The 26,512-nt window shown below is 37.5% G+C and overlaps 3 protein-coding genes across 3 annotated transcripts in view; all 3 read right to left on the reverse strand.

Moving 5' to 3' along the window:
- Positions 1-23,733, reverse strand: part of LOC145765600 (uncharacterized) — a 30,150-nt gene extending 6,417 nt beyond the window's left edge. Inside the window, exons 1-3 of the mRNA XM_082577436.1 lie at positions 23,670-23,733; positions 20,740-21,045; positions 11,656-12,975 (exon numbers count right to left, since the gene is read on the reverse strand). Coding sequence (XP_082433562.1) covers positions 11,656-12,975; positions 20,740-21,045; positions 23,670-23,733 — 1,690 coding nt within the window. The remainder of the gene's footprint in view (positions 1-11,655; positions 12,976-20,739; positions 21,046-23,669) is intronic.
- Positions 1-26,512, reverse strand: part of LOC145765718 (uncharacterized) — a 1,283,504-nt gene that overhangs the window by 473,700 nt on the left and 783,292 nt on the right. The window lies entirely within an intron of this gene.
- LOC145764723 (uncharacterized) overlaps positions 1-26,512 on the reverse strand; it is a 77,935-nt gene that overhangs the window by 11,719 nt on the left and 39,704 nt on the right. The window lies entirely within an intron of this gene.

A 26,512-nucleotide genomic window follows, 5' to 3' on the forward strand; every position in this document is an offset into this window, starting at 1 on the left:
ACATTAATGATTTTGTTAGATTTGTTTCAATGTTAATAATGCCAGTAGATTAAATAAACTCAAATAATTAATCAGGCCTCGAAATTTGTACTTTTTTCCGGCGGTCAAGCATGTCCTACCAGACTGGCCCTTTCAGCGGACATTTAATATCTCAACCGGACATATTTATTGCATGTAGATTTTGCACAAAATCACACTACAGTAGTCGTGTTTGTAGAAGAAGATTTTCTACAACAGAATAACTCTGCAATGGTTGATGGCTTAATCAACCGACCCTGAAGTATACTGGAGCAGATTGCTTGCAAATAAATCAGTGCGTTAATGACAGTCGTGTAATGACGCAATAAACACAATTGAAATCAGCGTAAATAAGGTCGCCACATTCGCCTAAGCACGTGCGGAACCCGGCTGAGACTTGCTTCTTTGTGACGTTTCTTTTTAACAAACGATCAATGTAACGCAATAATCCGCATTGTTAAAATTAGAATACAATATATCCTGCCGAAAAGTTCAGACAACTTTATTTCAAGGCAACATTGCAAGGCAATGAAATGATGTAAAAATGGCTACTTTTGACAACAGCTCGTTAACCAGGCCACTTTAATATGATCTTTGAAGCAATTGCCTTGCCTGTACTATTATTTAAGGATGTGCCGATTAATCGGCAGGTATCGGCAATTTTTGGAGAATCGGCATCGGAAAAAATTGCCGATTCTTTCCGATTCTTTATCAAAGTTTCCTAATCAAAAGTAGCGCGAGCGCGTGGAAATACCGATCAAAGAACGGCTTCTTTGAACAACCGCATCAGCGTCAACTAGCATTCGGACTTCGGAGAGCGGTAGTCTAAAACTCTAAATTATGACGATTGTCCGCCATTTTGTAAACTCTTGTTTAGTAGGCACGAGATCAAAATACTTTCTTTCTTTGAAATGACGAAAAACGTTCAAAAAGAAAGTCAGACCAGATAAAATATAAAAGTTGAATGATTACACAACGGTTAGAAGTTAAAGGAGAAATGGATTATTACGTAATAGTTATTAGCTTGCAGTATGCGAGGTGCTAAAAGCAAGTTAAGAGACAAAGCGAGGGGGTATAAACTGCAAAGAAAATGAGAACAACTGTCTGAAAGATTCAAAACGCTTTTAGAAAAAAAAACAAAGGGCGTCAATGGAAAACAACGTGTGAAATTGCAAGTTATATCTTTTCAGACGCTGAATTGCAGTGAATTAATCTTGTCACTTAGTAAACACGTAAAAAAAGATTCCCTCGTTTGCGCAATACTCACTTGATTGTTTGTTCAACTCATGAAACGGACTATGTTACAGCCAAATGCTGTCCCAGCTCTAGTCGGCATTCGGCAAAATTAGGGAGTTTTCTTTGATCTGTAGAATATACCTTAATGCAGACATTTTTAGCGCAGCAAGAAGAGAAATGATTTGGTGGAAACCAAACAATACTATGTTTCCTGAGCTGAGCAAAATTACAAATAAATTGCTTTCATCGCCACCATCGTCGATCGAAAGCGAACGAATTTTTAGCACAGGTGGCAATATTTTTACGCCTCAACGGAACAGACTTACTCCAGCAACTGGAGAAAAGTTGATGATATTGCATTTTAATTTACGTGCCATTAATTTTGAATATTAAAAAGCGGAAATGTTCTTTGTAATTATTGTTTAATCGTTGTAAAATTCGTAGTCCCTGAAAGTTGCTTAATGTTAATTTACTAAGCAGAGAGAAGTAACTTCCAAGTATTGGCCTATTACGTTTAATGCGTTCAACGAACAATCGTGTGATTGCGCAAACGTAATCAAACCAGCTACCCGGTAATCTTCACGTGTTTGCTAAGCAACAAGATTGGCTGCAACTCTGCGTTCGAAAACAATACTAATTTCTTCACAAGATGTTTTTCTTTTTTCGCCTATTGATGCACTTTGAATGCAAGGCTGGTGTGTTACTTTTTTAAAGGTTTTTGTATACTCAATACCGCTGCGTTCATTTTCTTTTACACTCTAGTCTTTTTATCTTCTTGTTTCAGGCACCTTCTTGAATTCTGCGAGAAAAATACTGCTAACCGCACAAGATAATATTTTGCACACTGCATTAAGCTACGTTTATTTTGCACTCTGTGAGCAATGGCGATTTTTCTCTTTTCACTGATTTCCGCAACAAATAAAACGCGTGTCTATCACCACTTTGTAGCGCGCAAGAAGCGAAGAACTACCGTAAAAAATCACGCCGTCTAGAGCAGGCGACAAAGCGAACGCTTTTAGACATTTCCAAGGCAGCAACTTGTAACAAAATCGCAACCACTTGTAGACCGCCAACTAAAAGCAGCTTTAATCATTTAACCAAAGAATCGGTATAGGAATCGGCTAATATTTAAGAATCGGCATCGGCAAAAATTCTGTAATCGGCACATCCTTACTATTATTGCTTCAGCTCCGTATTTGTTCGCGTTAAACAAACAATTGTTACAATTCAAATTTAAAATATATTTTTGCTGCATTAGCTCTATTTTTGTCAAGAATTTTGCGGCGGTCATTTATGACAGACCAATGAGTCGGCTTCGGCAGACATTCGAGGTCATTCCGGAGGTCATGTCCGCCATGACCGCCGGATATTTCGAGGCCTGATTAATGAAAGCTTTGTATTATTGTTTAATAAGTCTTTTATTCTGAATTATTCTTTTTGCTCCACTTTTCATAATGTTCATGATAGGACATAACTGATAGATAACCAATCTCCTTAATGATACTCTATTATTGAGCTTTGCAATCTTTACTGATGCAAAAATTATATTGATATATTGTTAACTAATGAAAGGATGTCACTATAGGCTACTACCAATCAGTTCAAATACATTTCTGAACTATGAATAAGTCTGACTATAGTGTAGCAATGCCTGCACAATGCACATTCTATATTCAAGGTAAATGTAGGACAAAGACCAAGCCTAAATTACCATGTTGTATATCGCAATTTCGGGTATTAAACCCTCTTCAGTAGGCTACCGGTACAACTCTATAATCAGCACATTAACATTTACAGCAGCTCAGTTTAGAAAAAGGCTAAATAGAAATGACTGTGGCTATTATTCCCGTACAAGGGTTGCCAGACATGGAATTGGGCCCAATTTTGAGAAAATACTGTACGGTATGTTAAATTGCTTACTTCATTTTTATAAAGTGTTACCACAATTTTCTATGGATATTACAAAGTATTTGACTTGCGATAACATGAAAAGATCCAGTGTCTATATACTTGAAGCAAAACATACTTGACATACTATAAATATACTTGAAGCAAAACTAAAGTTCTTGTTTTTTGTTATTACAGTGCAATGTTAAACACTTGGGAGAGAGATGTGAGAGAGAGAGAGAGAGGGAGAGGGAGATGTTTGTTTATTTGCCTTTCTAATACGAGTCGAGAAAAAGAAACACAAGTACATACAAGTCAAAATATAGCAATAGAAATGTCTGGCAGCACCGAACAACCTTGCGGTTAACCAGTCAAGGTGCTGCCTGACATCAGGCATCATACATTGCAGCGTTAGACATTACAAGTTTTACATTAGCTAAATCAATAAATAGCATGATTGAACAGTAGCTTCGAAATCGAAATGAAACATATGAGATTTTGTAGGAAAATGAATCAAGACCAGCTAGGAAAACATGAGCATAATAATGAATCATAATTATTGGGTAAGAACACAAAGTACACAAATACGAGGTTACATGTAGATAAAATAATTAAACTGAATAATTTTAACTATTTAATAAGAATTTAACAAGGTAATTTTATAAAGTTTTTTAAACAAAGCAAGGTGTTTGCTTTTCATACATTCATCCAATTCACTCCACAATTTAGTACCCCGAAGTGCCAAAAGATTGTGTGCCACGGATTTGTTTATTTGTGGAAGAAAATACTTCATTTTATTTAATTGTCGAGTGTTGTGCGAGTGAATATTATCAAGTTTTATAAAACGATCTTGCAATACAGGTGGTAGATTATTATTGGAAACTTTATGCCTAAATTTAGCAATTTCGAGTTTGTAAACATCTTCACGTTGTAAAATATTCAAAGATTTGTATAAGTTAGTAGGGTGGCCCCTTTTGAGGCAATTTTTTCATTTCAACTTGCCTGGGTGATAAATTTTTGCCTTAGCCCAAAATATTAATAAATCCAAAATTTTTTTGAAATCTGACCCCGTTTAGACCCTGCCCCAACAGCATTTTTAAATCGAGCCCCCTAAATCACGTTTTTAATGATAAAATTAGTACTATTAGAGCTAGGTATATGTTGTTGGTATTCATTTTTATTGCTTTTCGGAAAGGAAGACATTTGCATGCCTCAATTCAAGATTTGAACAACTTTTTATAAATTCATTTTATAGTATCAATGTAAATCTGCTTCTTAAATTGACCGATGAAGTGATAAATTCATTTTATAGTATCAATGTAAATGCTTCTTAAATTGACCGATGAAGTGATATGATATCTTTCTGAGAGTTAGGCAAAAGACAAAGTGATGAAAGCACTACTAATTTATTGACCAAGAAGTAACAGCACATCGCATTTCACACGATAGAATCTATGTTTGCTTGGATTTTCTGGTGACACGATACTTTTTCCCCATCCATGGCTTTTTTCTTCTTTTATGGTGCACAAAGCTTCACCAATTTGTCGTTTTTGCCTGGCTATCCGCCCAGATGCTGCAGTTGTCAGTTCAACTCCATGTCCTAAAGATTGAATGTGACCTGAATAATTTAGATGAAGAAGATGTTCCTCAAATTGCTTAACGTTAATGCATGATTTGGTCACGGAAGGTTTTTTTTTTTTGTCGTATCAGGCTTCCACCCGGTGGTTGAAGATTTAGATTAAGTGGACGGGAAGGCAAGGAAGCCAATCTTTGTGTCCACCTTCAGGATGCCTTTAAGTGTCCTGCCAGAGACACAACCGCATGTTCTTGAGCGGTGTCAAACCGGCGCCCTTCGATTGCCATTCCAGGGCTTGCACCACTCGGCTATGCAGCCGACAGGGGAGGTTCATTCAAGGGAAAAATTCCTTTTTTGTTTGAGAGGTAGGATATTGTGGAGCACCCACTGCCATATATGGTTATCATTTCTGTATAAGATGTTGCCTCAAAATTTAATTTGGGAAGGTGAAATTCTTGCACCGATTGACTTTCATCATTGGTGGTGCGCCTAATCTGAGAGATTAGTTTGACTGCATTAGCTTGTGATGGTTTTGTTATCATCGCCCAGCATTGCCATTTTTTATCATTATCATCGCCCTTATCATCGCCCAGCTTTTGTGATGCAATAACATCAGCGGCAAAACAATCCATCTCCCGCGGCCGACGAAAGGCCTACATACCGTGCTGGGACAAGGAGTGCGAAAGCCTCTACTCCGACTTCCTCCACGCCCCTCAGGGCAATGACACCAACAGCTCAGCCACAGCTCTGCTGGCAAGGCTGGACTCAAAGAGGAAGGAGCGCTGGACAGAAGCCGTTGAATCAATCGACTTCACGCACTCCAGCCGCATAGCATGGAGTACACTGAACAACCTAACTGGCAGATCACGTGCCTCTCGTCAACAATGTCCCGTTTCAGCAAATTCCATCGCCTCACAACTTGTGGAGAACGGGAAATACAAATCGAGAGACCGTGAATCCGATAGATCCGTCTTGCAAGAAATGACGGACCTCTGGAGGGTAACAACCCCAGACGGGGACAACATCTCGGGTGAGTTCACCCCGGAAGAATTTTCCGCCGCCCTCCAGCACATAAAGCCAGGTAAAGCCCCGGGCCCTGACCACCTATGCCCGGAGTTGATACTCCATGCTGCTGCCTCCTTAAAGTCCTGGTTAAAAGACTTCCTTTCCTGCTGTTTGCGCCACCTGAGAATTCCCAGAATCTGGAGAAAAGCCCTTGTGGTTGCAGTCCCTAAGCCGAAGAAGCCCCCAGGGGACCCGAAGAGTTACCGTCCAATCTCACTGCTCTGCATCCCCTTCAAGATCCTCGAGAGACTCATCTACGCCCGTGTCGAACCAATAATAGATCCGCAGCTCCCCCGTGAACAAGCTGGTTTCCGACACGGACGATCAACCGTAGATCAGGTCACACTTATGACCCAAGACATTGAGGACAGCTTCTCGGCTAAGAAGAAGGCTGGCGCCGTGTTTGTTGATCTCACGGCTGCCTATGACACCGTATGGCATAGCGGCCTTACCTGCAAGTTACTCCGTCTGCTCCCTGACAGACATATGGTCCATATGATGATGGAACTTGTGCAAAACCGCAGTTTTACCCTCACAACCGGTAGCGGTCGTCGAAGCAGACTACGCCGACTTAAAAACGGCGTTCCACAGGGCTCAGTCTTGGCTCCTCTCCTGTTCAACATATACACCTACGACTTGCCCCCCACCATCTCCATGAAATATGCTTACGCAGATGACCTGGCACTCCTGCACTCAGCAGGAAACTGGCAGTCAGTGGAGAGGAACCTCAGCCAAGACATGCAAACACTATCAGCGTACCTCCAGAAATGGAAGCTACAGCTCAGCAAGTCAAAGACAGTGTCGGCGGCCTTCCACCTTAACAACCGGGAGGCACAGCGTGAGATAAACATCAAGATTGATGGGGAACGCCTGCCCTACTGTGCCGAACCTACATACCTCGGCATAACCCTGGACAGGTCACTCACGTACCGCCGGCACTTGAAGTCACTGCGCAAAAAACTATCTACACGCGTCGCACTTTTGAGGCGATTGGCGGGTTCCGGCTGGGGAGCTGGTGCTAAAACTCTTCGTACAGCTACCCTAGCCCTTGTTCATTCCACCGCAGAGTACTGCGCGCCGGTCTGGTGTCGTAGTTCTCACACCCACCAGATTGATACCGCCATCAACGACGCACTGCGTACTGTGACTGGATGCCTGCGTCCCACTCCAACGGACTGTCTACCCATCCTAGCAGGCATCCAACCCGCTGAGCTACGCCGTAAAGGAGCCACGATTTCTCTCGCTCGCCGCGCTTTGGACCCCGACCATCTCCTCCATGCAACACTCAAGAGACCACCACCTATAAAGCAGCGGTTGAAATCAAGACGCTCCTTTGTGCCTGCCGCACAACAACTCCTTAAGAACGCAGAAGAACTTGATTTAAGTGCGGCACACTGGACGAACCACATGTGGAACACGGAGTGGCAAAATCACACCTCCACGCTCCGTGACTTCATACCCGACGCCGATCCCCGTCCACCAGGGATGTCCCTCGCAAGGCTTGCGTGGGTCAGGCTTAACCGCCTGCGAACTGGCGTCGGCCGCTTTCGTTCGGACATGCACAAGTGGGGCCTGGCTCCTTCATCAGAATGCGAGTGTGGTGCCACGGAACAGACCGCAGACCATGTCATCCACCACTGCCTAATCCACCGGCCTCCACACGGTGCGCATGGTCTGAGAATCCTGGACGACGAGACTGCTGAGTGGCTGAAGACTTCCTGCCCTCCAATCTAGCCTGGAAACATCGCTCATACGCCATCATCATCATCAGCATTGCCAAAAGCACATTTTCGGGATTTTTTTTGTAAGGTGCATTTGGTCCATGGATATGTAAACCCTTAGAACTTGTTATCCCAAACTCAGCCAGCGAGAATGGCACAGTGGACCAATTTTGTTATTAACTGTTAACTCCGGAGATGATCACGAAAGCTCTGAATTTGTTTATAACAAAATTGGTCCACTATGTCATTCTCGCTGGCTGAGTTTGGAATCACAAGTTCTAATAGTTTACATATCCATGGATACCAAATGCACCTTACAAAAAAAATCAGCTTTCTTGCAAAATATATTGTTGGCGTTTATTGGAAAAGTTACATTCAAGCTAAATATAAAAGAACTATCATGGATAAGCCAAAGAATCTTTTTCAAGAAATACATTGCAAAAGAATCTATTCAATGGCAATGAAGTGCTCCTAGTCATTCAACAGAGTGTTCAACAAAACTGTTTTTTGCTCATCCCGAAAATGTGCTTTTGGCAATGCTGGGCGATAACAAAACCATCAGTGCTAATGCAGTCAACCTAATCTCAAAGATTTGGCGCACCACCAATGATGAAAGTCAATAGTAAAATTATTCCGTGAAGAGTTTCACCATCCCAAATTAAATTTTGAGGCAACATCTTATACAAAAAATAAAAATGATAACCAAATATGGCAGTGGGTGCTCCACAATATCTTACCTCTTAAACAAAAAAGGAATCCTTCCCTTGAATGAACCTCCCCTGGCCAAATCATGCATTAACGTTAAGCAATTTGAGGAACACCTTCTTCATCTGAATTATGCAGGTCACACTCAATCTGTAGGACATGGAGTTAAACTGACAACAACAGCAACTGGGCGGATAGCCGGGCAAAAACGACAAATTGGTGAAGCTTTGTGCGCCATAAAAGAAGAAAAAAGCCATGGATGGGGAAAAAGTATTGTGTCACCAAAAAATCCAAGCAAACATAGATTCTATCATGTGAAATCAATTGGTGAAATGCGATGTGCTGTTACTTCTTGGTTAATAAATTAGTAGTGCTTTCATCACTTTGTCTTTTGCCTAACTCTCAGAAAGATATCATATCACTTCATCGGTCAATTTAAGAAGCATTTACATTGATACTATAAAATAAATTTATAAAAAGTTGTTCAAATCTTGAATTGAGGCATGCAAGTGTCTTCCTTTCCGAAAAGCAATAAAAATGAATACCAACAACATATACCTAGCTCTAATGGTACTAATTTTATCACTAAAAACATGATTTAGGGGACTCGATTTAAAAATGCTGTTGGGGCAGGGTCTAAACGGGGTCAGATTTCAAAAAAATTTTAGATTTATTAATATTTTGGGCTAAGGCAAAAATTTATCACCCAGGCAAGTTGAAATGAAAAAATTGCCTCAAAAGGGGCCACCCTAATAAGTTAGTGACGTGACTGAATTTTGTACTTCTAGTAATTGCGCGAATAATATTATTGTGTCTGACGTCTACTTTCTTGATTAGCGTTTTACTTGCAGTACCTCATATAGTAATACCGCATTGAACACGACTATATACTAAACTATAATATAACATGAGCAATGTTTCTTTTAATACATAGTTACCAAGGCGATAAAAAATTTCAGAATATCGAGCCAACTGCAGCGACAAATGTTTAATGTGTGACGACCAGGTTAGATTTTCATCGACATGGATTCCCAGATACTTAACTGTTTTAACTCTTTCTATCACTGTTTGGTTTATACACAACCTGAAATTAGTTTCAACAGTACGCTTTGGCACTTTGTTTATTAAAATGTAGCTTGTTTTAGAATAGTTTAAGGAGAGTTTATTTCTTCGTAGCCAAGCATCAATTTTATGTAGTTCAGAATTGGTTTCTGTTTGTAAAGAATCCAAATCATCACCACGTAAAGCTAGATATGTGTCGTCAGCAAAAAGCACGGTTGAAAATTTAGACATTAAAGGAAGATCGTTAATATGCATTAGGAAGAGAAGAGGTCCCAATGTTGAAGCTTGAGGGACTCCACAAAGGATTTTTTGCATGCTTGAAGCAGAATTAGACAATTTGGTATATTGGTATCGATTGGTAAGGTAACTTTTCATTAGGTCAAGAACAATGCCACGTATTTCGTAGCAGTGTTGAAGTTTATTTATCAATAAGTTATGGTCAACTGTATCAAACGCCTTTGACAAGTCAAGAAATATGCAACAGGTATAAAAACTTTGGTTTACATTGTTTAACAGATCGTCATACAGCGTGCTTATTGCCATTGCAGTGGATAAATTTTGTCGAAATCCAAATTGTTGAGCACTCAAAAGGTGGAATTTTTCTAGATATGTGTAAATTCTAATGTTGAGAAGCTTTTTCAAAAATTTTACTAAATGGAGATAGCAGTGATATTGGTCGATAGTTCATGGAATTATGCGGATCACCTTTTTTATAAACCGGAATAACCTCACCAATTTTTAAGGCATCAGGGAACACTCCAGTAGTGATGCACAAATTAAATAGTTTACTTAAGAAGAATGAGATTACAGGGCTGGCATATTTTATAAATTTAGTTTCACAGTCAGATTTCCTTGTCGACTTTTTGTCTTTCAAATTAGAGATTAAGTTATGTAGCCTATTTCGTCTGGACTTGCGGGATCAAGAAAAAGATAGTTTTTGACACTGGCTGGAGCCGGAGTTATATTATGCTGGTCTTTTGATTGTTTTTGCCATATTTGGCCCGATGTTAACAAACTTGGCATGCTTAACTTGGCATGCAGCAATTTCAAAAATGTGGACATAAATTGAACTCGTTCGAACTGGGGGCTTGATTTAATTCTTTCAACTCTTATTACTTTTACAAAAGCATGGCTAATAAAACGTACTGGGAGACAAATGTCATTTTGAATAAACCATGCCATAATAGCAACCACAAAAATGACTGCAATCATGAATGATGAGTTTTTTCATGATGAAATCAGCACCTGTCAGTTAGGCATACTTTAAATCTCGGAAAAACCTACAAGGAATATTGATTGATTGATTGAATGTTTATCCTCGGACTGGGAAAGCTTCTTGCAGAGCTTAATCCTGGCAGTTTCGCATACTTGTAGAGGCTTTGAATCACTGACGCAGGCCCGGTCACCGAGATTGACAGCTAGTGAAGTTTCCGATTGTTGAAGTCTTGTTGCAGGGAACTATTCCATCCATTAGATGCCGCTGAATGGAGAGCAGTCCTTAATGTGCATTGCTCAAGCGCACACCCCGAGAGTCGAACCAACGCCGCTTGATCTTGAAGCTTCTTCGTTCCAGAAGCGCTAACGCGCTAACCAATTGAGCTATTGGTGCAATAGTTTGACTGTGCAATTGACTGTGCAATAGTTTTTGCACAGTCAAGATAAAACATTCCTACTTGTTTGACATATCATTAGGCTATATTGGTTGGTTGGTTGATTGAATCTTTATCCTCGGACTGGGAAAGCTTCTTGCAGAGCTTAATCCTGGTAGTTTCGCATACTTGTAGAGGCTTTGAATCACTGACGCAGGCCCGGTCACCGAGATTGACAGCTACAGAATTTTCCGATTGTTGAAGTAGTTGCCGGAGAATTATTCCATCCATTAGCTAAAGCAGTAGACACTAGACATAGACAAGGCACTCTAACAGCTGCAAATGTTACGGTATCTTAACATACCCAAAGATTAAATTGGTAAATGCCCAACCTATTCTGATATATGCTTGTTGAACTGCCCTGGTACTTTCAGTTTTAACTATCAACAAAGCAGCTTAAAAAAAAACAGACAAATTACTAGTGGTTTGGACTGCTGGACTTAGATGGGCTGCATTGATCAAAAGTCTCACCAAATAGCCAGTTGAGTAGGTAGGAGTGGCAAATAAATCATGTTTAGTTAACTCATAGTTAAAGTAACAATAACACATGAACTTTTTATCAATCAACTGCTTTTAACTTTTCTTTAGCAATCGCTATCTTTTCAAGTATCCTGCCATATTTTGCCAGCAACTCGGACTGTTAATGTTTCAAAGAAAAATGTGACAAATCAGGCCAGACACTAGAGGGGGCCATCGTGGTACGATAAATAAACTGTAGATGAAATATAAAATGAACCTTTGTTGATGATCGGATCCAGAAGGATTCCTGATGCAAATTGTACAACAACAGCCCAGTGGTCCTTCAGCAGGTTATTTTGTACAAAAGATCTAAAATCGGTTAATGACATTTCACGACAGATGTATAAAGCACTGAAGTACTCCTGAAAGGTCTGGTGGCTAAAATAGAAGCGTTGCTGCCCTTCCAGGAGTGGATATTCTCTGTTTGCTCCCAATAGAGTGACAACAAGATCTTGAACTTCCTGACTAGAGAGATGTTTTGTTTCAAGGTCGTTTGGTGTGATTAATACAGTTCCTTTTTCTGTTGCTTCATACGCAATTTTGGAAAGTCTGATTACAATATCATCAGATATGGAAACGGCGTGTTTAGAAGTTTTAAGATTTAACAATACAGTATGAAATATCCTGGTCATCGTGGATATATCATCAATTTGAGACGATCCAATAGATGCTCTCACGTAGAGCTGCAGCATCAGAGGGTTGTAGCATATGGACTTTAAATGTGCAGTTTTTTCTGTAAGTTCGTTCCAAAGAATCTCGGATTGTTGTTGGTCGTTGACTAAAGCGTGGAATAACGTTTTCATGTTGTCAGATGTCAGATCACGAATGAAGTAAGTGCGAGTGGGTCGACATCTTATTGGAATGTCAAGCATGGCGTGTGGTCGAGAAGTGAATATCAAGTGACAATTTTCAAGAAATTTTCCCAAACAAAGTTTCGAAACAAGTTCCCAATATTGAAGTGGAGTGTCGTAGTTGGATTCTTCCACATTTTTGTTCAGGTTCCAACTTACCTGATCAAATCCATCAAAAATAATGAAGCAGTTTTCCGGATTGGCTGTCATCCATTCAAAAACAGAATTCTGTTCTTGGTCGTTTAAGTTGTAGTTGCAATCTCCCAGTAGAAACTCTTTCAATGTTAATTGTTTGTTGCAGTCATTCATGTCCATGAAGAGCTTTTTTAGAACGAGAACATCTTCGCTTTCAGCAAGTCGTCTTGCCAGGCGTTTCGATAAGGTTGTTTTTCCTGACCCAGGATATCCGATAACTGACACAAAACTGTTCTTTCGAATATCAGAAACTAATTGATCGATTGTTACTGCTTGGTCAAATTTACTTAATTTAATTCCTTGACTTTTGGGATTGTACTTGTCATCGTCAGGAATGAATTTTCCTTGGTAAAAATCAACTTTATACATTTCACAATAAATTTCTGGAAAACTCTCTGGTGAAACGTCAAAGCTGGAGAGATCAACGTCATATTTGGGATGAAATTGTTTGCGAGCTGCTTGTTGCAGCTTTTTTAATTCTTTTGTAGAACCTAAAAAGCAAAAAAAAAATTATTTGTAAAAATTACTTTTGAAGTGACGACTGGTCTTACTGGCAACCTCGTTTGATTATACTTTGAATAAGTTATGGTTTAGCAAATATTAGAAGCTTGGTAAAATGTTCAAACGTATACGGCTCAGTACAGTTACGATTCTGACTTAATAAGCTTGTTCCACACGTTATGTGTTTTACGTTTCTCAGTTCTTTAATACAATATTCAAAACATTTGTGAAGGATATTGCAAATTGTAAGCCAAAAGAAACGGACTTTAGCACATTCACCAAACCACCAGGTTGAGAAGCAGCACTGTTCGAAACAAAAATAGTTCGTTTCTTTTAGAGGCGAGATTTTAAATCTTGTTTGTGTTTCAATTTGGTTAGAGAGGTTACTTTTACCGCAAACAGACATAGCTGAGCAACATCACAACATTTAACATTATAGCAAACAAAAATTAAAATGAAATAGCGAACGTTGTCGGCTACACATATTACTCAACACAAGAAAATGTTACATTCTTTATGAATTACTACTAAAAATATGTAGCATAGCAACAACAACATAGTCTAATCTGAACAATTGCATATCTTGCACACAAATGAACTGACAACTGAAAAAGATGACGTAGCTCAAAGTGGCGAGTATTTAAAAGAGGAATAAACTAATGTTCAGAAGAGAAGTGTCCAAGCAGATTCCGCATGATAGACAGCAACACAAGCCCGAGACACAAACATAGCAAAACAAACACACAACATAGCACTAACAAAGCATAACACGTGGAAATTTAATTGAAAAACTGTTAAGAGATAAGAGTTATTAGTTAAAGAGTAATGCATTTGTAACAAAACAAATATAAATTTCAGAATGTAAAAGCTCCAAATTCACATTTTGAAGTGATCTTGCACAATTTTCTTCAAAAATTCAATACTGACAATTTTCTACCGATCAGCATTACAAAATAAAGGAATGCAAAATATGCCTATGAAGATGAAGACTGAAGTCAAGGAAGAAGATGTAACAAATGCCTAACAGAAAATGAAACGAGGAAAACCAGTTGGACCAGATGATATTTTAATATAAGTTTGGAAACTGCTGGGAGCGACTGCAATGAAATGGCTATCCGCTATTTTCCAGACGATAATGAAGACGGAGAGCCAGCCAGATGAATGGAGAAGTAGCACTGTGCATCCAAGCTTCAAAATAAATGAAGACATACAAGAGTGTGCAATTGTTGTGGCACGGAATAATTATAAAATCTGTTTATACGTGGCTAAGTTGTGTCTGAGACTTAGTGGATTGGTACTTGTGGACATTTGTGTGTCAGTATTAACAAAAGGTTCGTTTAGCTTATTCATGTTAAAAATTAAGATTCATATATTTGTTTCAAACATCTAAAATATTTTGTTGCAAGCAAAAAAGCTTCTGTGACGTATCATAATATGAGGAGGAAAGGTTAACAGCAACCAATATCACGCTATAGGGATATTATAGAGATAATACTAAGCAAGAAAGGGCATCTTGTTTTTGAGTGTGAAACCACAATATTAATATATATTGTAAAAGCTTTCGTATAAATGAGTCTTGAAATATTTATCACACTCTTAGAACTACGCAATGACATTTACACTATTCGCACCTTAGCACTTCAGTGAGCTAATTCAAATTATTATGACGTCATAGATGCCTCAAAGAACAAATCATGAGCTTCAAATTCCCATTAGGCCAAACCACACTGCTTTAGTTACCCTTCCTTGTTGTGAAGACTTTATGATGAAACTGATGACATTGTTTTACGCGTTTATGTTTCTTATTTAGTAAAACAAGTTTAGAAATATTTTTGAAGTGTTAAGAAAAACTTTCGTTTCCTTTTCCAATCAATCAATCAATGTTTTATTTGTCAGTAACAGGAACATAGGTACATGTTTGACATATGCAATATACACAGTACAAAAGTTACACAAGTTCCCATACCGACAGGGAGACAACGAGACGACCATACGGTCTACTAGTCAATTGCCACCCTACAGGAAATTATGATTTTGCCATTTAAAATAAGCTTACAAGAGAAAAATAATAATTGAAACGTTCCCGCGCTTCAACAACAGCATACGCACAAAAAAAAAAAAAAAAACATATTGATGATAACGTAGGCCAAAACACAAAATTCCATGAAGCAAGCAGAAAATAATAAAGTTTCCGAAGCAACTGACAAGTTGGTTTCCATAACATATCACTTACGATGCACTGTAGCTTTGTAAAATTAACGTTTTGATCTCTTTTTTGAAACAATGAAATGATAAGTTTTTTATCCTACTTGGAACCTCTGACCAGAGCATTGGTCCCAATACCTGCATGGACTTCTTGCCAAATTCTGTGTTTGATCTGTTTATAAAATAATTGTTGCTTGTTTGATATCTTGTGTTATGCTGATGAATAGATGAAGCATTTGTAAATAAATTACAATACGTAGACGGATACTCATTCATATGAACTTTGTACATATGTTTTTTTATTTCAATGTTATGTATGTCTTTTAGTTTCAAGATGTTCATTTTGAAAAATAAAAAATTAGTGTGAGCATAGTAATTTTGTTTCGTAATTATTCTTATAACCTTTTTTTGTAATTTTATTAATGGATCCAGTGCACTGTCACAGGCCTTTCCCCAGCTTGAAATACAATATTGCAAATGACAGTAAATCAAAGCGTGATACACATCTTTTAAAGTGTCTGTGTTGACATAATTTCTGAGTTTAAGCAACGCCCATGAACCTTTTGCTACTTTTCCGCAAATTTTATCTATGTGATATTTCCATGTTAATTTGTTATCTATGTAAACGCCAAGGTATTTTATTTGATCTTTTTGTTGAATGCTTGTGTTACCAAGGTTAATGTTAAAAATTTTTATGTGTTTTTTATTTGTTATTAGCATGTATTCAGTTTTTGAGAAATTTAATGATAATCTATTAAGCTTCAACCAGTTGTAAACTTTTTGCATTTCGGCATTCACATTGTTCTGCAAATTTATTTCACATTTGTAGCTCATCGTAAGATTGGTGTCGTCAGCAAATAGTTTAACATTCATGTTTGTTGAATTTGGTAAGTCATTTAGCCTATATACAGTAAGAAAAGAAGGGGTCCCAATGTCGATCCTTGGGGCACACCGCAGGTAACCTGTCTTGAGTTTGAAGAGATTCCATTGACGACCGTGTGCTGTAGACGATTGCTGATATAGCTTTTTAACAATTGTAATGGAAGGCCCCGAAAACCGTATGTTTGCAGTTTCTGTATGAGAATAGTGTGATCAACTGTGTCGAAGGCTTTAGCTAAATCAAGAAATACAGAGCAAGTTGTATCTTTATCATCTAGGTTAGTTAAGATGTTATCACAAACGTTTGACACAGCTAACGAAGTGGAATATTGTGGTCTAAATCCATACTGATGTGGTGTGATCAGGTCTTTTTTTGATAGATAATTGTACATTTGTTCATACAGGCATTTTTCGAATATTTTGGTGAAGGGGGACAATAGTGATATGGGCCTATAGTTGGAACAATTTTTCCTGGGGCCACTTTTGAAGATTGGGTAACTTGAGCGACCTTTAGTACATCAGGATATACACCTTTATCGATACACTCATTGAATAAGTTGGTGAGGAAAGGGGCGATTATTGGTGAGGATAGTTTGACAAATCTTATAAGTATTCCACCATGTCCTGTACTTTTAGAGACAGAAAGATTATTAAGATGTTTTAATACTTCTTCTTGATTGACAGGTTTTAGGAAAAAGGAGAATGGGACACTTTGCAATTTCAATAATGAGCCAGGAGACGGTAGAGGGATTTTAGATGCCATGGAAGGACCAATTTCTGTGAAATAATCATTAAAACAGTTACTTATTTGTGCAGGGTCAGATATTTTTTCATTGTCAGTGCTAATTATTTCTTCTGGTATGTGAGCTGTGTGCTTATGTTTGTACTTGATGATGTCATTTATGGTTTTCCATATTTTTCCAGTGTTGTGATTGCGTAATAAGAAAACTGTAATGCATTTTTTTTGCTTGCTCCTTGGTATGAGTAAGTACATTTCTGTACTTTTTGTATGTTGCTTGTGCAGAAGTGTTTGTTGGGTCTTTTATTTTTAAGTGATATAGTCTGTTTTTAGTTTTGATGGAGTTCAAAATTCCTTTTGTTAGCCATGGTTTGGTCTTGAGTTTTCTTTTTCTTCGAGACAACAATCGTAAAGGTGCATGCTTGTTTAAAGTGTCATTAAAAGTGTCGATGAAATGATTAAATTTGCTATGAACTGAATCATTCCTTTCTGTGTATTGGTTGGTCAAGCTATTTTCCAGATCACAAACGAATTCATCAGCAACAAAGTTTTTCATGTTCCTTACTTTTTGTGTATATTTTTCTTGTTTTGGTTTTACAGAGTTTATCACAACTACAATAGGAAAGTGGTCAGAAACATCGTGAATAAGAACATGGCATTGAATTTTATTTGATTGGTCGTTGCTGTATACATGATCGATTAAAGTTGAACTTGTGGAAGTTACACGCAGGCGCGGATTTATGGGGGGGGCCCAGGGGGCCCGGGCCCCCCCCGAAACTTTGTGAAAAATTGTATGTTTCCGCATCAAATGGTTTGATATGCTTCTAAACAGCTGATATTAGTCCCTCGGCTCACAATTGATGAAAATGGTTGTTTTAATGTCTATTTTCTAGCATATTGTATATGTCGTAGTATCATTGTTCATATATGTTTAGCTTTTCTTTCTTTTTAATTGATTTTCAAATTTTCTGACCCACCCCGAAAAAAACACTTAGATTCGCGCCTGGTTACACGGGTTGGGGATTGTACTAATTGATTGCAGCCTAAAGAGAGAAACGCATCACAGTAATTTTTTACAGCAGAATTTTTTGTCTTTGCTAACATATCAATATTAAAATCACCACAAATGTAATACTATTTTTTAAAATTATTTAACGAATCAATGCACTCACAGAATTTGGTTTGAAACTCAATTAACTTATTTTTGGGATGCCTGTATACTACACCAACTGTGCACTGTCTATTGTTTGATAAAGTAATATCCACCCAGAGATCTTCACATTCCTGTAAGTTTAGACTTAAATTATTAATTTGATTATACTTTATTGAACTGCTTACGTATAGCCCGACACCACCTGCTTGTATTTTAGCATCAGTTTGTTTGTTATTAAAGTGGACAAAATTATAGCCTTGCAAGCTAACAAAATGCAATCGATTTTCATTCAGCCAGGTTTCTGACACAGCAATAAGGTCCGGTGCTTCTTGCATTTCGACAAGCAGTGATTCTAATTTTTCAAAGTTACCAACTAGGCTTCTCATGTTTACATGTAAAATCGATAGCTGGTTCCTATTAATATTGTTAGTTAAAGAGAAGGAGTTTTTTGAATAAAAATTTTTACAATCCGCAGACATTGCCACAAACAAAGTATGACCAACAGATGAATACAAAACCAATAACGCAGGACACGAAAGATTACAAAATGACTTTACAACAAAACAGATTAAAAGCAAAATCACCAACACCTGCATTTATAACTTGTAGTCAGGATAATCAAAGAATTCACTTATGTGTGACGAAATAGGACGGTGACCAACAAGCACCGAAAAAGAACAAATAACAAGTCTGGTTTAAGTGGTGTGAGAAACACTTTAGAAAATAAACAAAACACTATTATTGCGTTATGAAATATTTAATTTAGCAAGGATTTTGGAAATTGACTAAGTAATAATTTTAATTTGAAACTAGGAACTAAACTAAATTACGGTACTTTAGTTGATGAGAGGTAACTCAGGGCAAAATTCCGTCAAGCAGTGATATAGAATCAAATGAATTGTGTTAAAATGACCTGATTAAAATATGCAGCTTAAAAAGTGAATTAAGACTGGCGAGGATAATGGATATACTTACGTAGACGTAGCCTAAGTTAGTCGGTTTATGATATCAATCAATGTCGGAATACGAAATGTAAAATACAGTACGAGAAAAAAAAAAATACGAGTTCGGAAGGTGAAGATTTCAAAAATATTATTATTACGTCACAAAGGATGAAACTTAGGGAAAAATATTAGTCTTGAGTCTCTTGACCTAGCTGTAGCTGAATTTGATTACTGTACTTTAAAATTGTGTAGAACTACAAATTAATAGAATAACAAACTAAAATTAAACAAAAAATGGAGTGGTAGCGTACAATAAACTGTTCAGATTTGATCTTTTTTTCTTCTGAAATTTGATTTGTTTCCAATAAATTAACCTCTTTGGTGTTGATGGTTGAGCTTGTGCTGAAATTGGTCTTGGTTGGGTTGAAGGTTATTAGCAACGGTTGGGTGAAAAATAATGGCCTGGTTTAGAAAATGTAAGAAAGTCAAAAATGAGTCCTTTTTACTTACTTTGTCTTCTAAACTTGAGGATTTTACTGGCAGCTGTGGTTTATCTTCGTAAATGCAAAAAAACAAACAAACAATGACTGCTGACTTGTAAGCTAGCCTAACTGAAGGTCTTTTCAAGTTTAATTATCTCTGCAACTTCCTGGTTGATTTTGATAGTTTTGGTGTTGATATGACTACAATCAAATTTCCTTCTCGGTTCCTTTTTTTCTAAATTTTGAAACATTTCTTTTCGATGGAAAAATATTTTCCATGATTTCGTTTCGTTTTAAATTGTGTTTCTTTGTGAACGATTTTGTTTCCATTAAAAAATGTTTGAACAGCTCAATTTGGAAACTAAATTATGTTTGGAAAAAATTGTAACATTGTTACAATAAAACGCTTCGTGTAATATTTATCCACATTTGAAATTCATTCATTTCAAAATATTCAGAAAATCCTGACCAACAATTTTGTTGATATTTATTAACGTTGTTTTTTATTAAATAAACAACATGCAAGAGATGTAATGTTACTTTAAAATATTCCTTTTTTAAAATCTTACTTTTAAAATATCTACATTCTTAGTGCAACGAACAAGTGACTTTATAATGTTTTTTGTATGATTCTAGCTTCGCAATAAAATCAACCATGGCCACCTAAAGATATGGCCTGATTTGTCACATTTTGCAGAAATTTCCAGGTTTTTCTAACTTTGGGCGAACGTTTAAATAAATTTTTCTAAAAATTAGATTTTTACGCTTTCTTTATTCTTTTCCCCAGATGACACAATAGGTTTTAACATCCTCACACGTTGAAAAACAAAGAAAAGTTGATTTTGTAGATTTTAGTCAGACTGTTAATTTTCAATAACAGTCTGATTTTGCGTTTTTCAACTTACTTTTTCTCGTTTGCTACTGCTTCCCTAAGGCAACAAAAAAGTTTTTTGTCATTAGGAAACCACAAAAAGTAAAAACATCTCAAAAAATTTCAGTCAAGCACTAGCAGTAGCTGTAATCAAAATCTGCAAAATGTGACAAATCAGGCCGCATCTCCAGGTGGCCATGAATCAACGATATATTTTGCTAATTGTTATAACATTTTGCTGTATCTTTTGAGTTTCCGTTGTTACAAAGATTAAAAGTATGAAGCTGATTTATTATTGCATAGCTTGATTGACAATTAAAACTACTGATACAACTTTTCAATTGAAATATGGCAACACAGCAACAGTTTACAAACTCACTATGTCTATCATCATTCAGCTCTATGCCCTGATGATTTAACAACCGAGAAATTATTACCATAATTATGGAAACTATTTCAATCAAATATAAACAGTACAAACCTTCATCTCCAGATGGAATACGACTTTGCTCCGGCAAATTGTAGATCGTAGTATGAAACTGCCTCTTGTCAACATGTTTGATAAGCTGATGATGATGGGCATGATACTGCCGCTGGTCAACCTGGACCACTTGTTGATGCTGCCGCTGGTCAACTTGGACCACGTGTTGATACTGCCGCTGGTCAACCTGGACCACTTGTTGATGCTGCTGCTGATCAACGTGGACCACTGCTTGGTCAGCATGCTGATGGACAGTTGTAGAAAACTGTCGGTTGTCCTGGTCAGTCAGTTTTTGATGAGCTTGCCCTGTAAGAAAACTTATTAAATATTGTTTTGACTATTAACATGTGAGCCTTGAATTTAACGTAAGAAGACGTCGATGACTTGGTGTCGGGATCATGGCGGTTGTAAGTTTTGTTCTCTTTCAATAAAATAAAGCAACATATTTTAAAATGTGTAAAATACGTAAAAAGCAATGCTATCAATATTATCAACATGTTAGAGCAGGCATGCACAATACACGGCCCGCGGGCCGCATGCGGCCCGCGAAACCTTTTCATGCGGCCCACGAGATATTCCGTAATTTCGCTCATTTTTGCTGAAAAATTTTACAACAACAATCCAACTTTTGTTACTTGTTCCCGCACAAAGTGCGCGGATGAATATTTTCAAAACGTAGTGTCTGGTACCGTAGGTGTCAGCAGAGTTGCCAATTTGGCTTTTTTGAAGCCAGATTTTGAGAATTTGGCTGTTTTTCAACTCCCTTGGCTTATTTTTTTGAGATAAAAAAACAGAAAAATTAGGCTATTTCTGGCTTTTTTTCATGTTTCATCGATTTTTTGTCAAATTAATAAGAAGCCAACATAATTTTGGCTTTTTTTGGCTTAATTTTATCTTTCCCGATTTTTTTAGCAAAAAAATTCAGTCAGCGTCAATCGGAGCAGTAATTTCTACCTTATATTTGGTTGTAGTGTCCGACCGAATGTCGTTTTGAAGCCAACCCTAACCCAGTTCTGCTGCTGGAAACGAGTTAGCTCGTGCAATTATGATGTAATTTAACGTCACATGACGTCACAATGCCCCAAAAATCCTAATGTGTTGCCAGTCTGGGGGCCTGACAGGTTGCTTCAATTTTAAACCCAAAAAAACGATTTTTAACCCATTTTCCCGTCAAATTCTTAAAATTAAATAAAAGTCAAAACACCAATCAGTGTGAAAATATCTAAGAACCAGCAATGATTTCTTCGAAAAATATACTCTCTTCGTTGGACTGAGTACTGAGGTATTTCAAGCACTATTCTCCCTAGTATGTTGAAACAAAGTCAGTTAATGCAAATAGGTTGGGTAAAAGAGTTTTATTGAACATTATTACTAATTACAAAGTATTTGTGAGGTGTTGGCCAATTTAAACTGTTTAGTAGACTACATACCGGTACTGTAATTTAGTTGCCGGTACTGGTTTTAGCTATGGTAACGTAACTGCATATCAATATAACATTTTTTTTTTACAAATTCGGATTTATCTTTTATACCAAAAACCATAGCCTAGTAACAGAATGTAAAGGCAGACCAAATGTGGTACCGGTAGCCTATATGTTTGATCCTCTATTTAAGGTGTCTATGGTTTGATCTAAAAGAAATATATTTGTAATAACTGGCCAAGTTCAACTTCTGTACAGCAGCCTATTCCCAGGCGGCAAAATCTGTCATTTTTACATTGATTTAACGTCTGCAGACGTTGAATCAATGTAAAAATGACGGATTTTGCTGACTAGGCTTAAGTTGAAACTGAGAAACCTTTACACAAGCCCTTCGATTTGTTCCAGAAAGTTAGCCTAATAGTTCATTTTTACATGGATTCTACTTCTGAATACGTTGATTCACTGAGGTAGTCTATCAATTTTTACATCAATTTCACGTCTGAACAGGTTGGTTCAATGTAAAAAAAAATGATTTGCTGGCTCAAGCGACGTGTTTGACAATGCAAAAAAACAACTAGATACTGTAGTGCGAGAGGCAACCGTCTCTTGACAGTAACCATCTTCTCAACGATATCTCTTATTCGACGGTTAATCGGTTACATTTTATAAAATAGGCTACACGCTAGCAGTGCCGGTCTTTGGGATGTGCAAACCGTGCGATCGCACAGGGCCCGCAAATTAGGGGGCCCACAATTTACTCTGAAAATGCAGCAATTTTGTCATTTTTAATGGAAAAATTCAACAAAGCAACAAGAAAACATAGAGACTCAACGAATTCAACCTATTTCGTCCCCTGAACATTTCGTGCCCTGAAAAGGTCGAGAAAAAAAACGACATTAGCCGAAGTCGCTGATCGGAGTTGCCGCAAACATTTCAAAATTTCTCGATCTTTTCAGGGGACGAAATAGGTCGAAATTTAATTTTGTTACACAATTTCAGGGTACCGTACGAATTTTCAGGGGACGAAATAGGTTGCATCCAGACTCAACATAGAGACATAGGCTTAGCTTTATTTCCGAAAAATGCCAAAGAAAGCATGATCTTATCTTTTTGCTATGCCACCGGACAGCACCATTTTACAGAAATATTCATACCTAAATTTTTGTTGAACATGCTCTCTGAATGCCCCAAATTCAAAGTAATTTTTCAAAATTTTCTGGGGGAGGGCCCCCAGCCCCCCCGCCGCTGGTTGTCGCCTTCGGCGATCACGCCGCCACCACCACCCCTTCCCTTTCAATGTACCTAGCTACGATACTGAATTGGATTATTGTAATTGGGGCCCGCAAAGCATACTCCGCACAGGGCCCGAAATACCCTAAGACCGGCACTGACGCTAGTTACAACAACGTTAGCACGCGGCCCGCGAAAAATATTTTTTTCCTAAAACGGCCCGTGTACTGTTTTGAGTTGTGCATGCCTGTGTTAGAGCAACCATCAAATCAAACTCACCTTCTTCCATCACTTCCTCACAAGGAACATCTGCAGTTCCTTCGTCGTTGTTTGAGAGGGACATGTTTTATAATTTGTGAATCTCGATAGAATAGAATTTTAAAACTTAGTAGCTGATACTACAAAACACAATTGCAAGTGATTATAATGTCGCTCCAGTAACAACAAAAAAGACAAATCAAGCAATTATAAAGTTTGAAAAAACACAGTCGCATGCTTTTGAGCGGTGTCGAACCGGCATCCTATTGAGGGTTGTACCAGAGCTCTCACAACTCGGCTACCGACACATTGTTGTTCTAACTCTGACTTATCCTCACCAATTAAACTAGAAACAGCGCAATAAAATTTATTTTTACAGTTTTAGTTTGATCTTTCCAAGATTCGAACCTTGCCCTACAAGTTGTCGACTGTGCAGAAGCGTTCAGTCGCTCGCGCTTATAACCGAATGATCACGTGAGCAAGACGTGACCAGGAAAACGATCGAAAAAATGAAATGTTCTTGATGAAAAAAGTTTCCAACTCACAAGCATGAACGAAGGGACTCTTTGTTTACGTAATTGCAACGTTGGTAGACGTTGAAATGCTATTTCTTTAATAGCATTTCCCAACAGGTGTACAATTTACAACACTCTTGGGTGCCCAAGCTATTTTACTTATGCGTGTTTTATTTGCCTTCAAAAGATCAGCTAGAATCATTGTTGCTGAGAAAATTGGTATTTAGTTTATTATTGAGTTTTAGCTTCCTGATGTTCTCAAATTTGTCTTTAGCTAGCCTATAATTATGCCTCAGGTTAAACAATCAAATTCTTCTAAAGTTCAGTTTGTTTTTATTTATTTCTGACCATGGCAACGAAGCCTATGGGCAGCCTACTGGAAACAAAACAAAAAAGCAAACACATTTATTCAGTGTGAACAAAGCAAGTCCAGCCGTGGCTCAGTGTTTGTTAATGCAGGTCTCAAGGCGGTTTCAATGTTGCTTAGTCTGGAACGGTAGGCGAAGTGAGTACATTTCAGATAAATCATTTTGAGATTTTGATTTCCAGATGTTCAATTATTTGATGAACGCATTAATTTTAGATTTCAATACAAAATATTGATGTTTTCTCTTACGAGGGACAAATTAAATTAGTTTAGTTTTTCAAGCAAATCTGACATTTGACATAATTTCTAAAGCTAGATGTTATTGCGAAAATGGTGGACTAAGACTAAATTTTATTCTGTTGGAAAAATCACGATTTCGGTTTTCAACGATAATAATTGGCTAGCCATTTTAAAGCTTTGACTTTTAAAAGCCGCCTCACTTCACGATGCAGTAAAAGATTTTTAACTCCGATTCCATTTCACCTCATAAATTTTCAAAAATACGGCAGCCTATTTAATGCGCGACTCTTAATGAAGTTAACAACTGTCACAGCAGTAGCCTACCTTGTGCAAATTAGTATACTTTCTGCGACCCCTGGAGTTCGTTACGCAACCCCCAGTTTAGGAAGCCCTGGTCTACAGCAAGGATTCCCAAACTGAGATACGCGTACTCCTAAATGGTTGTGACATAGAAACTGTCGTTGTTGCATTTCACCACCTGCCAATATGCCAACAACACCGGGCGTAAAGCCTGGATACGGCAAACAAAACAAATATTTTTTGTCGAATACTCAAAGTAGCCCTGATGTGTATGCCGGTAGGCCTATTGCTTGGGCAAATACATCACTATTGAAACGCATAGTTGCAGCGCTGTTTTCAAGAAGTCTAAATATCATAGGAAACCTAAGCTTTATATTTAGGTTCAAGATTATTTTAAACTAAACGAAAATTAAGTTGAAACAAACAAGTAACTGACATTTTTGTAGCAAGGTAGAAAATCACTCGTTGTGACGTCATAATCATCGCTTTGAAGCTAGAATATAAGATGGAAAGACTTCAAGTTCTAATGGAAAACAATGAGGAGTTTAAACGTCATCAAAGCACAGAATTATGCAAACAAGCAATTGGTGAAAGGTGAAACTAAATGGGTCGTCTTCCAGATAAATTTGAAATCCAAGACCTTGAATGAAAATGTATCGGTATTGAACAAATAGGCTTTGATCAGGGCTGTTCAGGCTTACTATTGTAGTTTACCCTTGAAGAGTTGAAGTTAAACTTATCACCGCCTGGTATTACTACACTGACCACGAAATACGACAGTAAATCCATAACTTTCTAAATATTGCTTTATGATTTCACAATACGCTTTGACGACATAGGTGTGCTTATGACATATGATATTTTTTATAAGTTTTCTGCGTTAAGTCATGAAAATTTCGATTAATTCATCAATCAATAGACGTTTCAATGTATATTATGACGTAAGTTGTTTTGGCGCAGTGATGGTGGAATGACACTTTGATCACGAGTTGCCACATTGGCGTTTTTAACCAAATAGAAAAAGATATTTGACAACTGCGTAATCTAGTTTAAATTCTACTCTAATTTGCAAAAACTTGCGTAGGTTTAATTCTCATCTGATTTAAAAAAGCTAAAAAATTCTAGTGGTTCAAGTTTGGTAGAAAGTAGGCTAACCGCTCACACATCTTTTTGTTACTATTTTAAATTGTGCATCTTTTACTTTTTTTTCTTGCTTTCTCCCTTTCTGCAGCGCCAGCATATAACTTAATGAATTTTATTTTGTAGATTATTTTCTCTGAGGATACGCGTTGTCATGGTGGGTGAAACGTCAGTGAAGCAATGAAACAACTTGTATGCTTCTGCTTTAATTTCGCATTCATTATATGAACGATGCAACTGCTGCTAGAAACAATAATATTCCTGATGAACATCCAAACTTTTCAGGATTTAGTTAAAGTCTA

The sequence above is a fragment of the Aplidium turbinatum genome, chromosome 2 (genome assembly GCF_918807975.1).
Source record: "Aplidium turbinatum chromosome 2, kaAplTurb1.1, whole genome shotgun sequence".
NCBI lineage: Eukaryota > Metazoa > Chordata > Ascidiacea > Aplousobranchia > Polyclinidae > Aplidium > Aplidium turbinatum.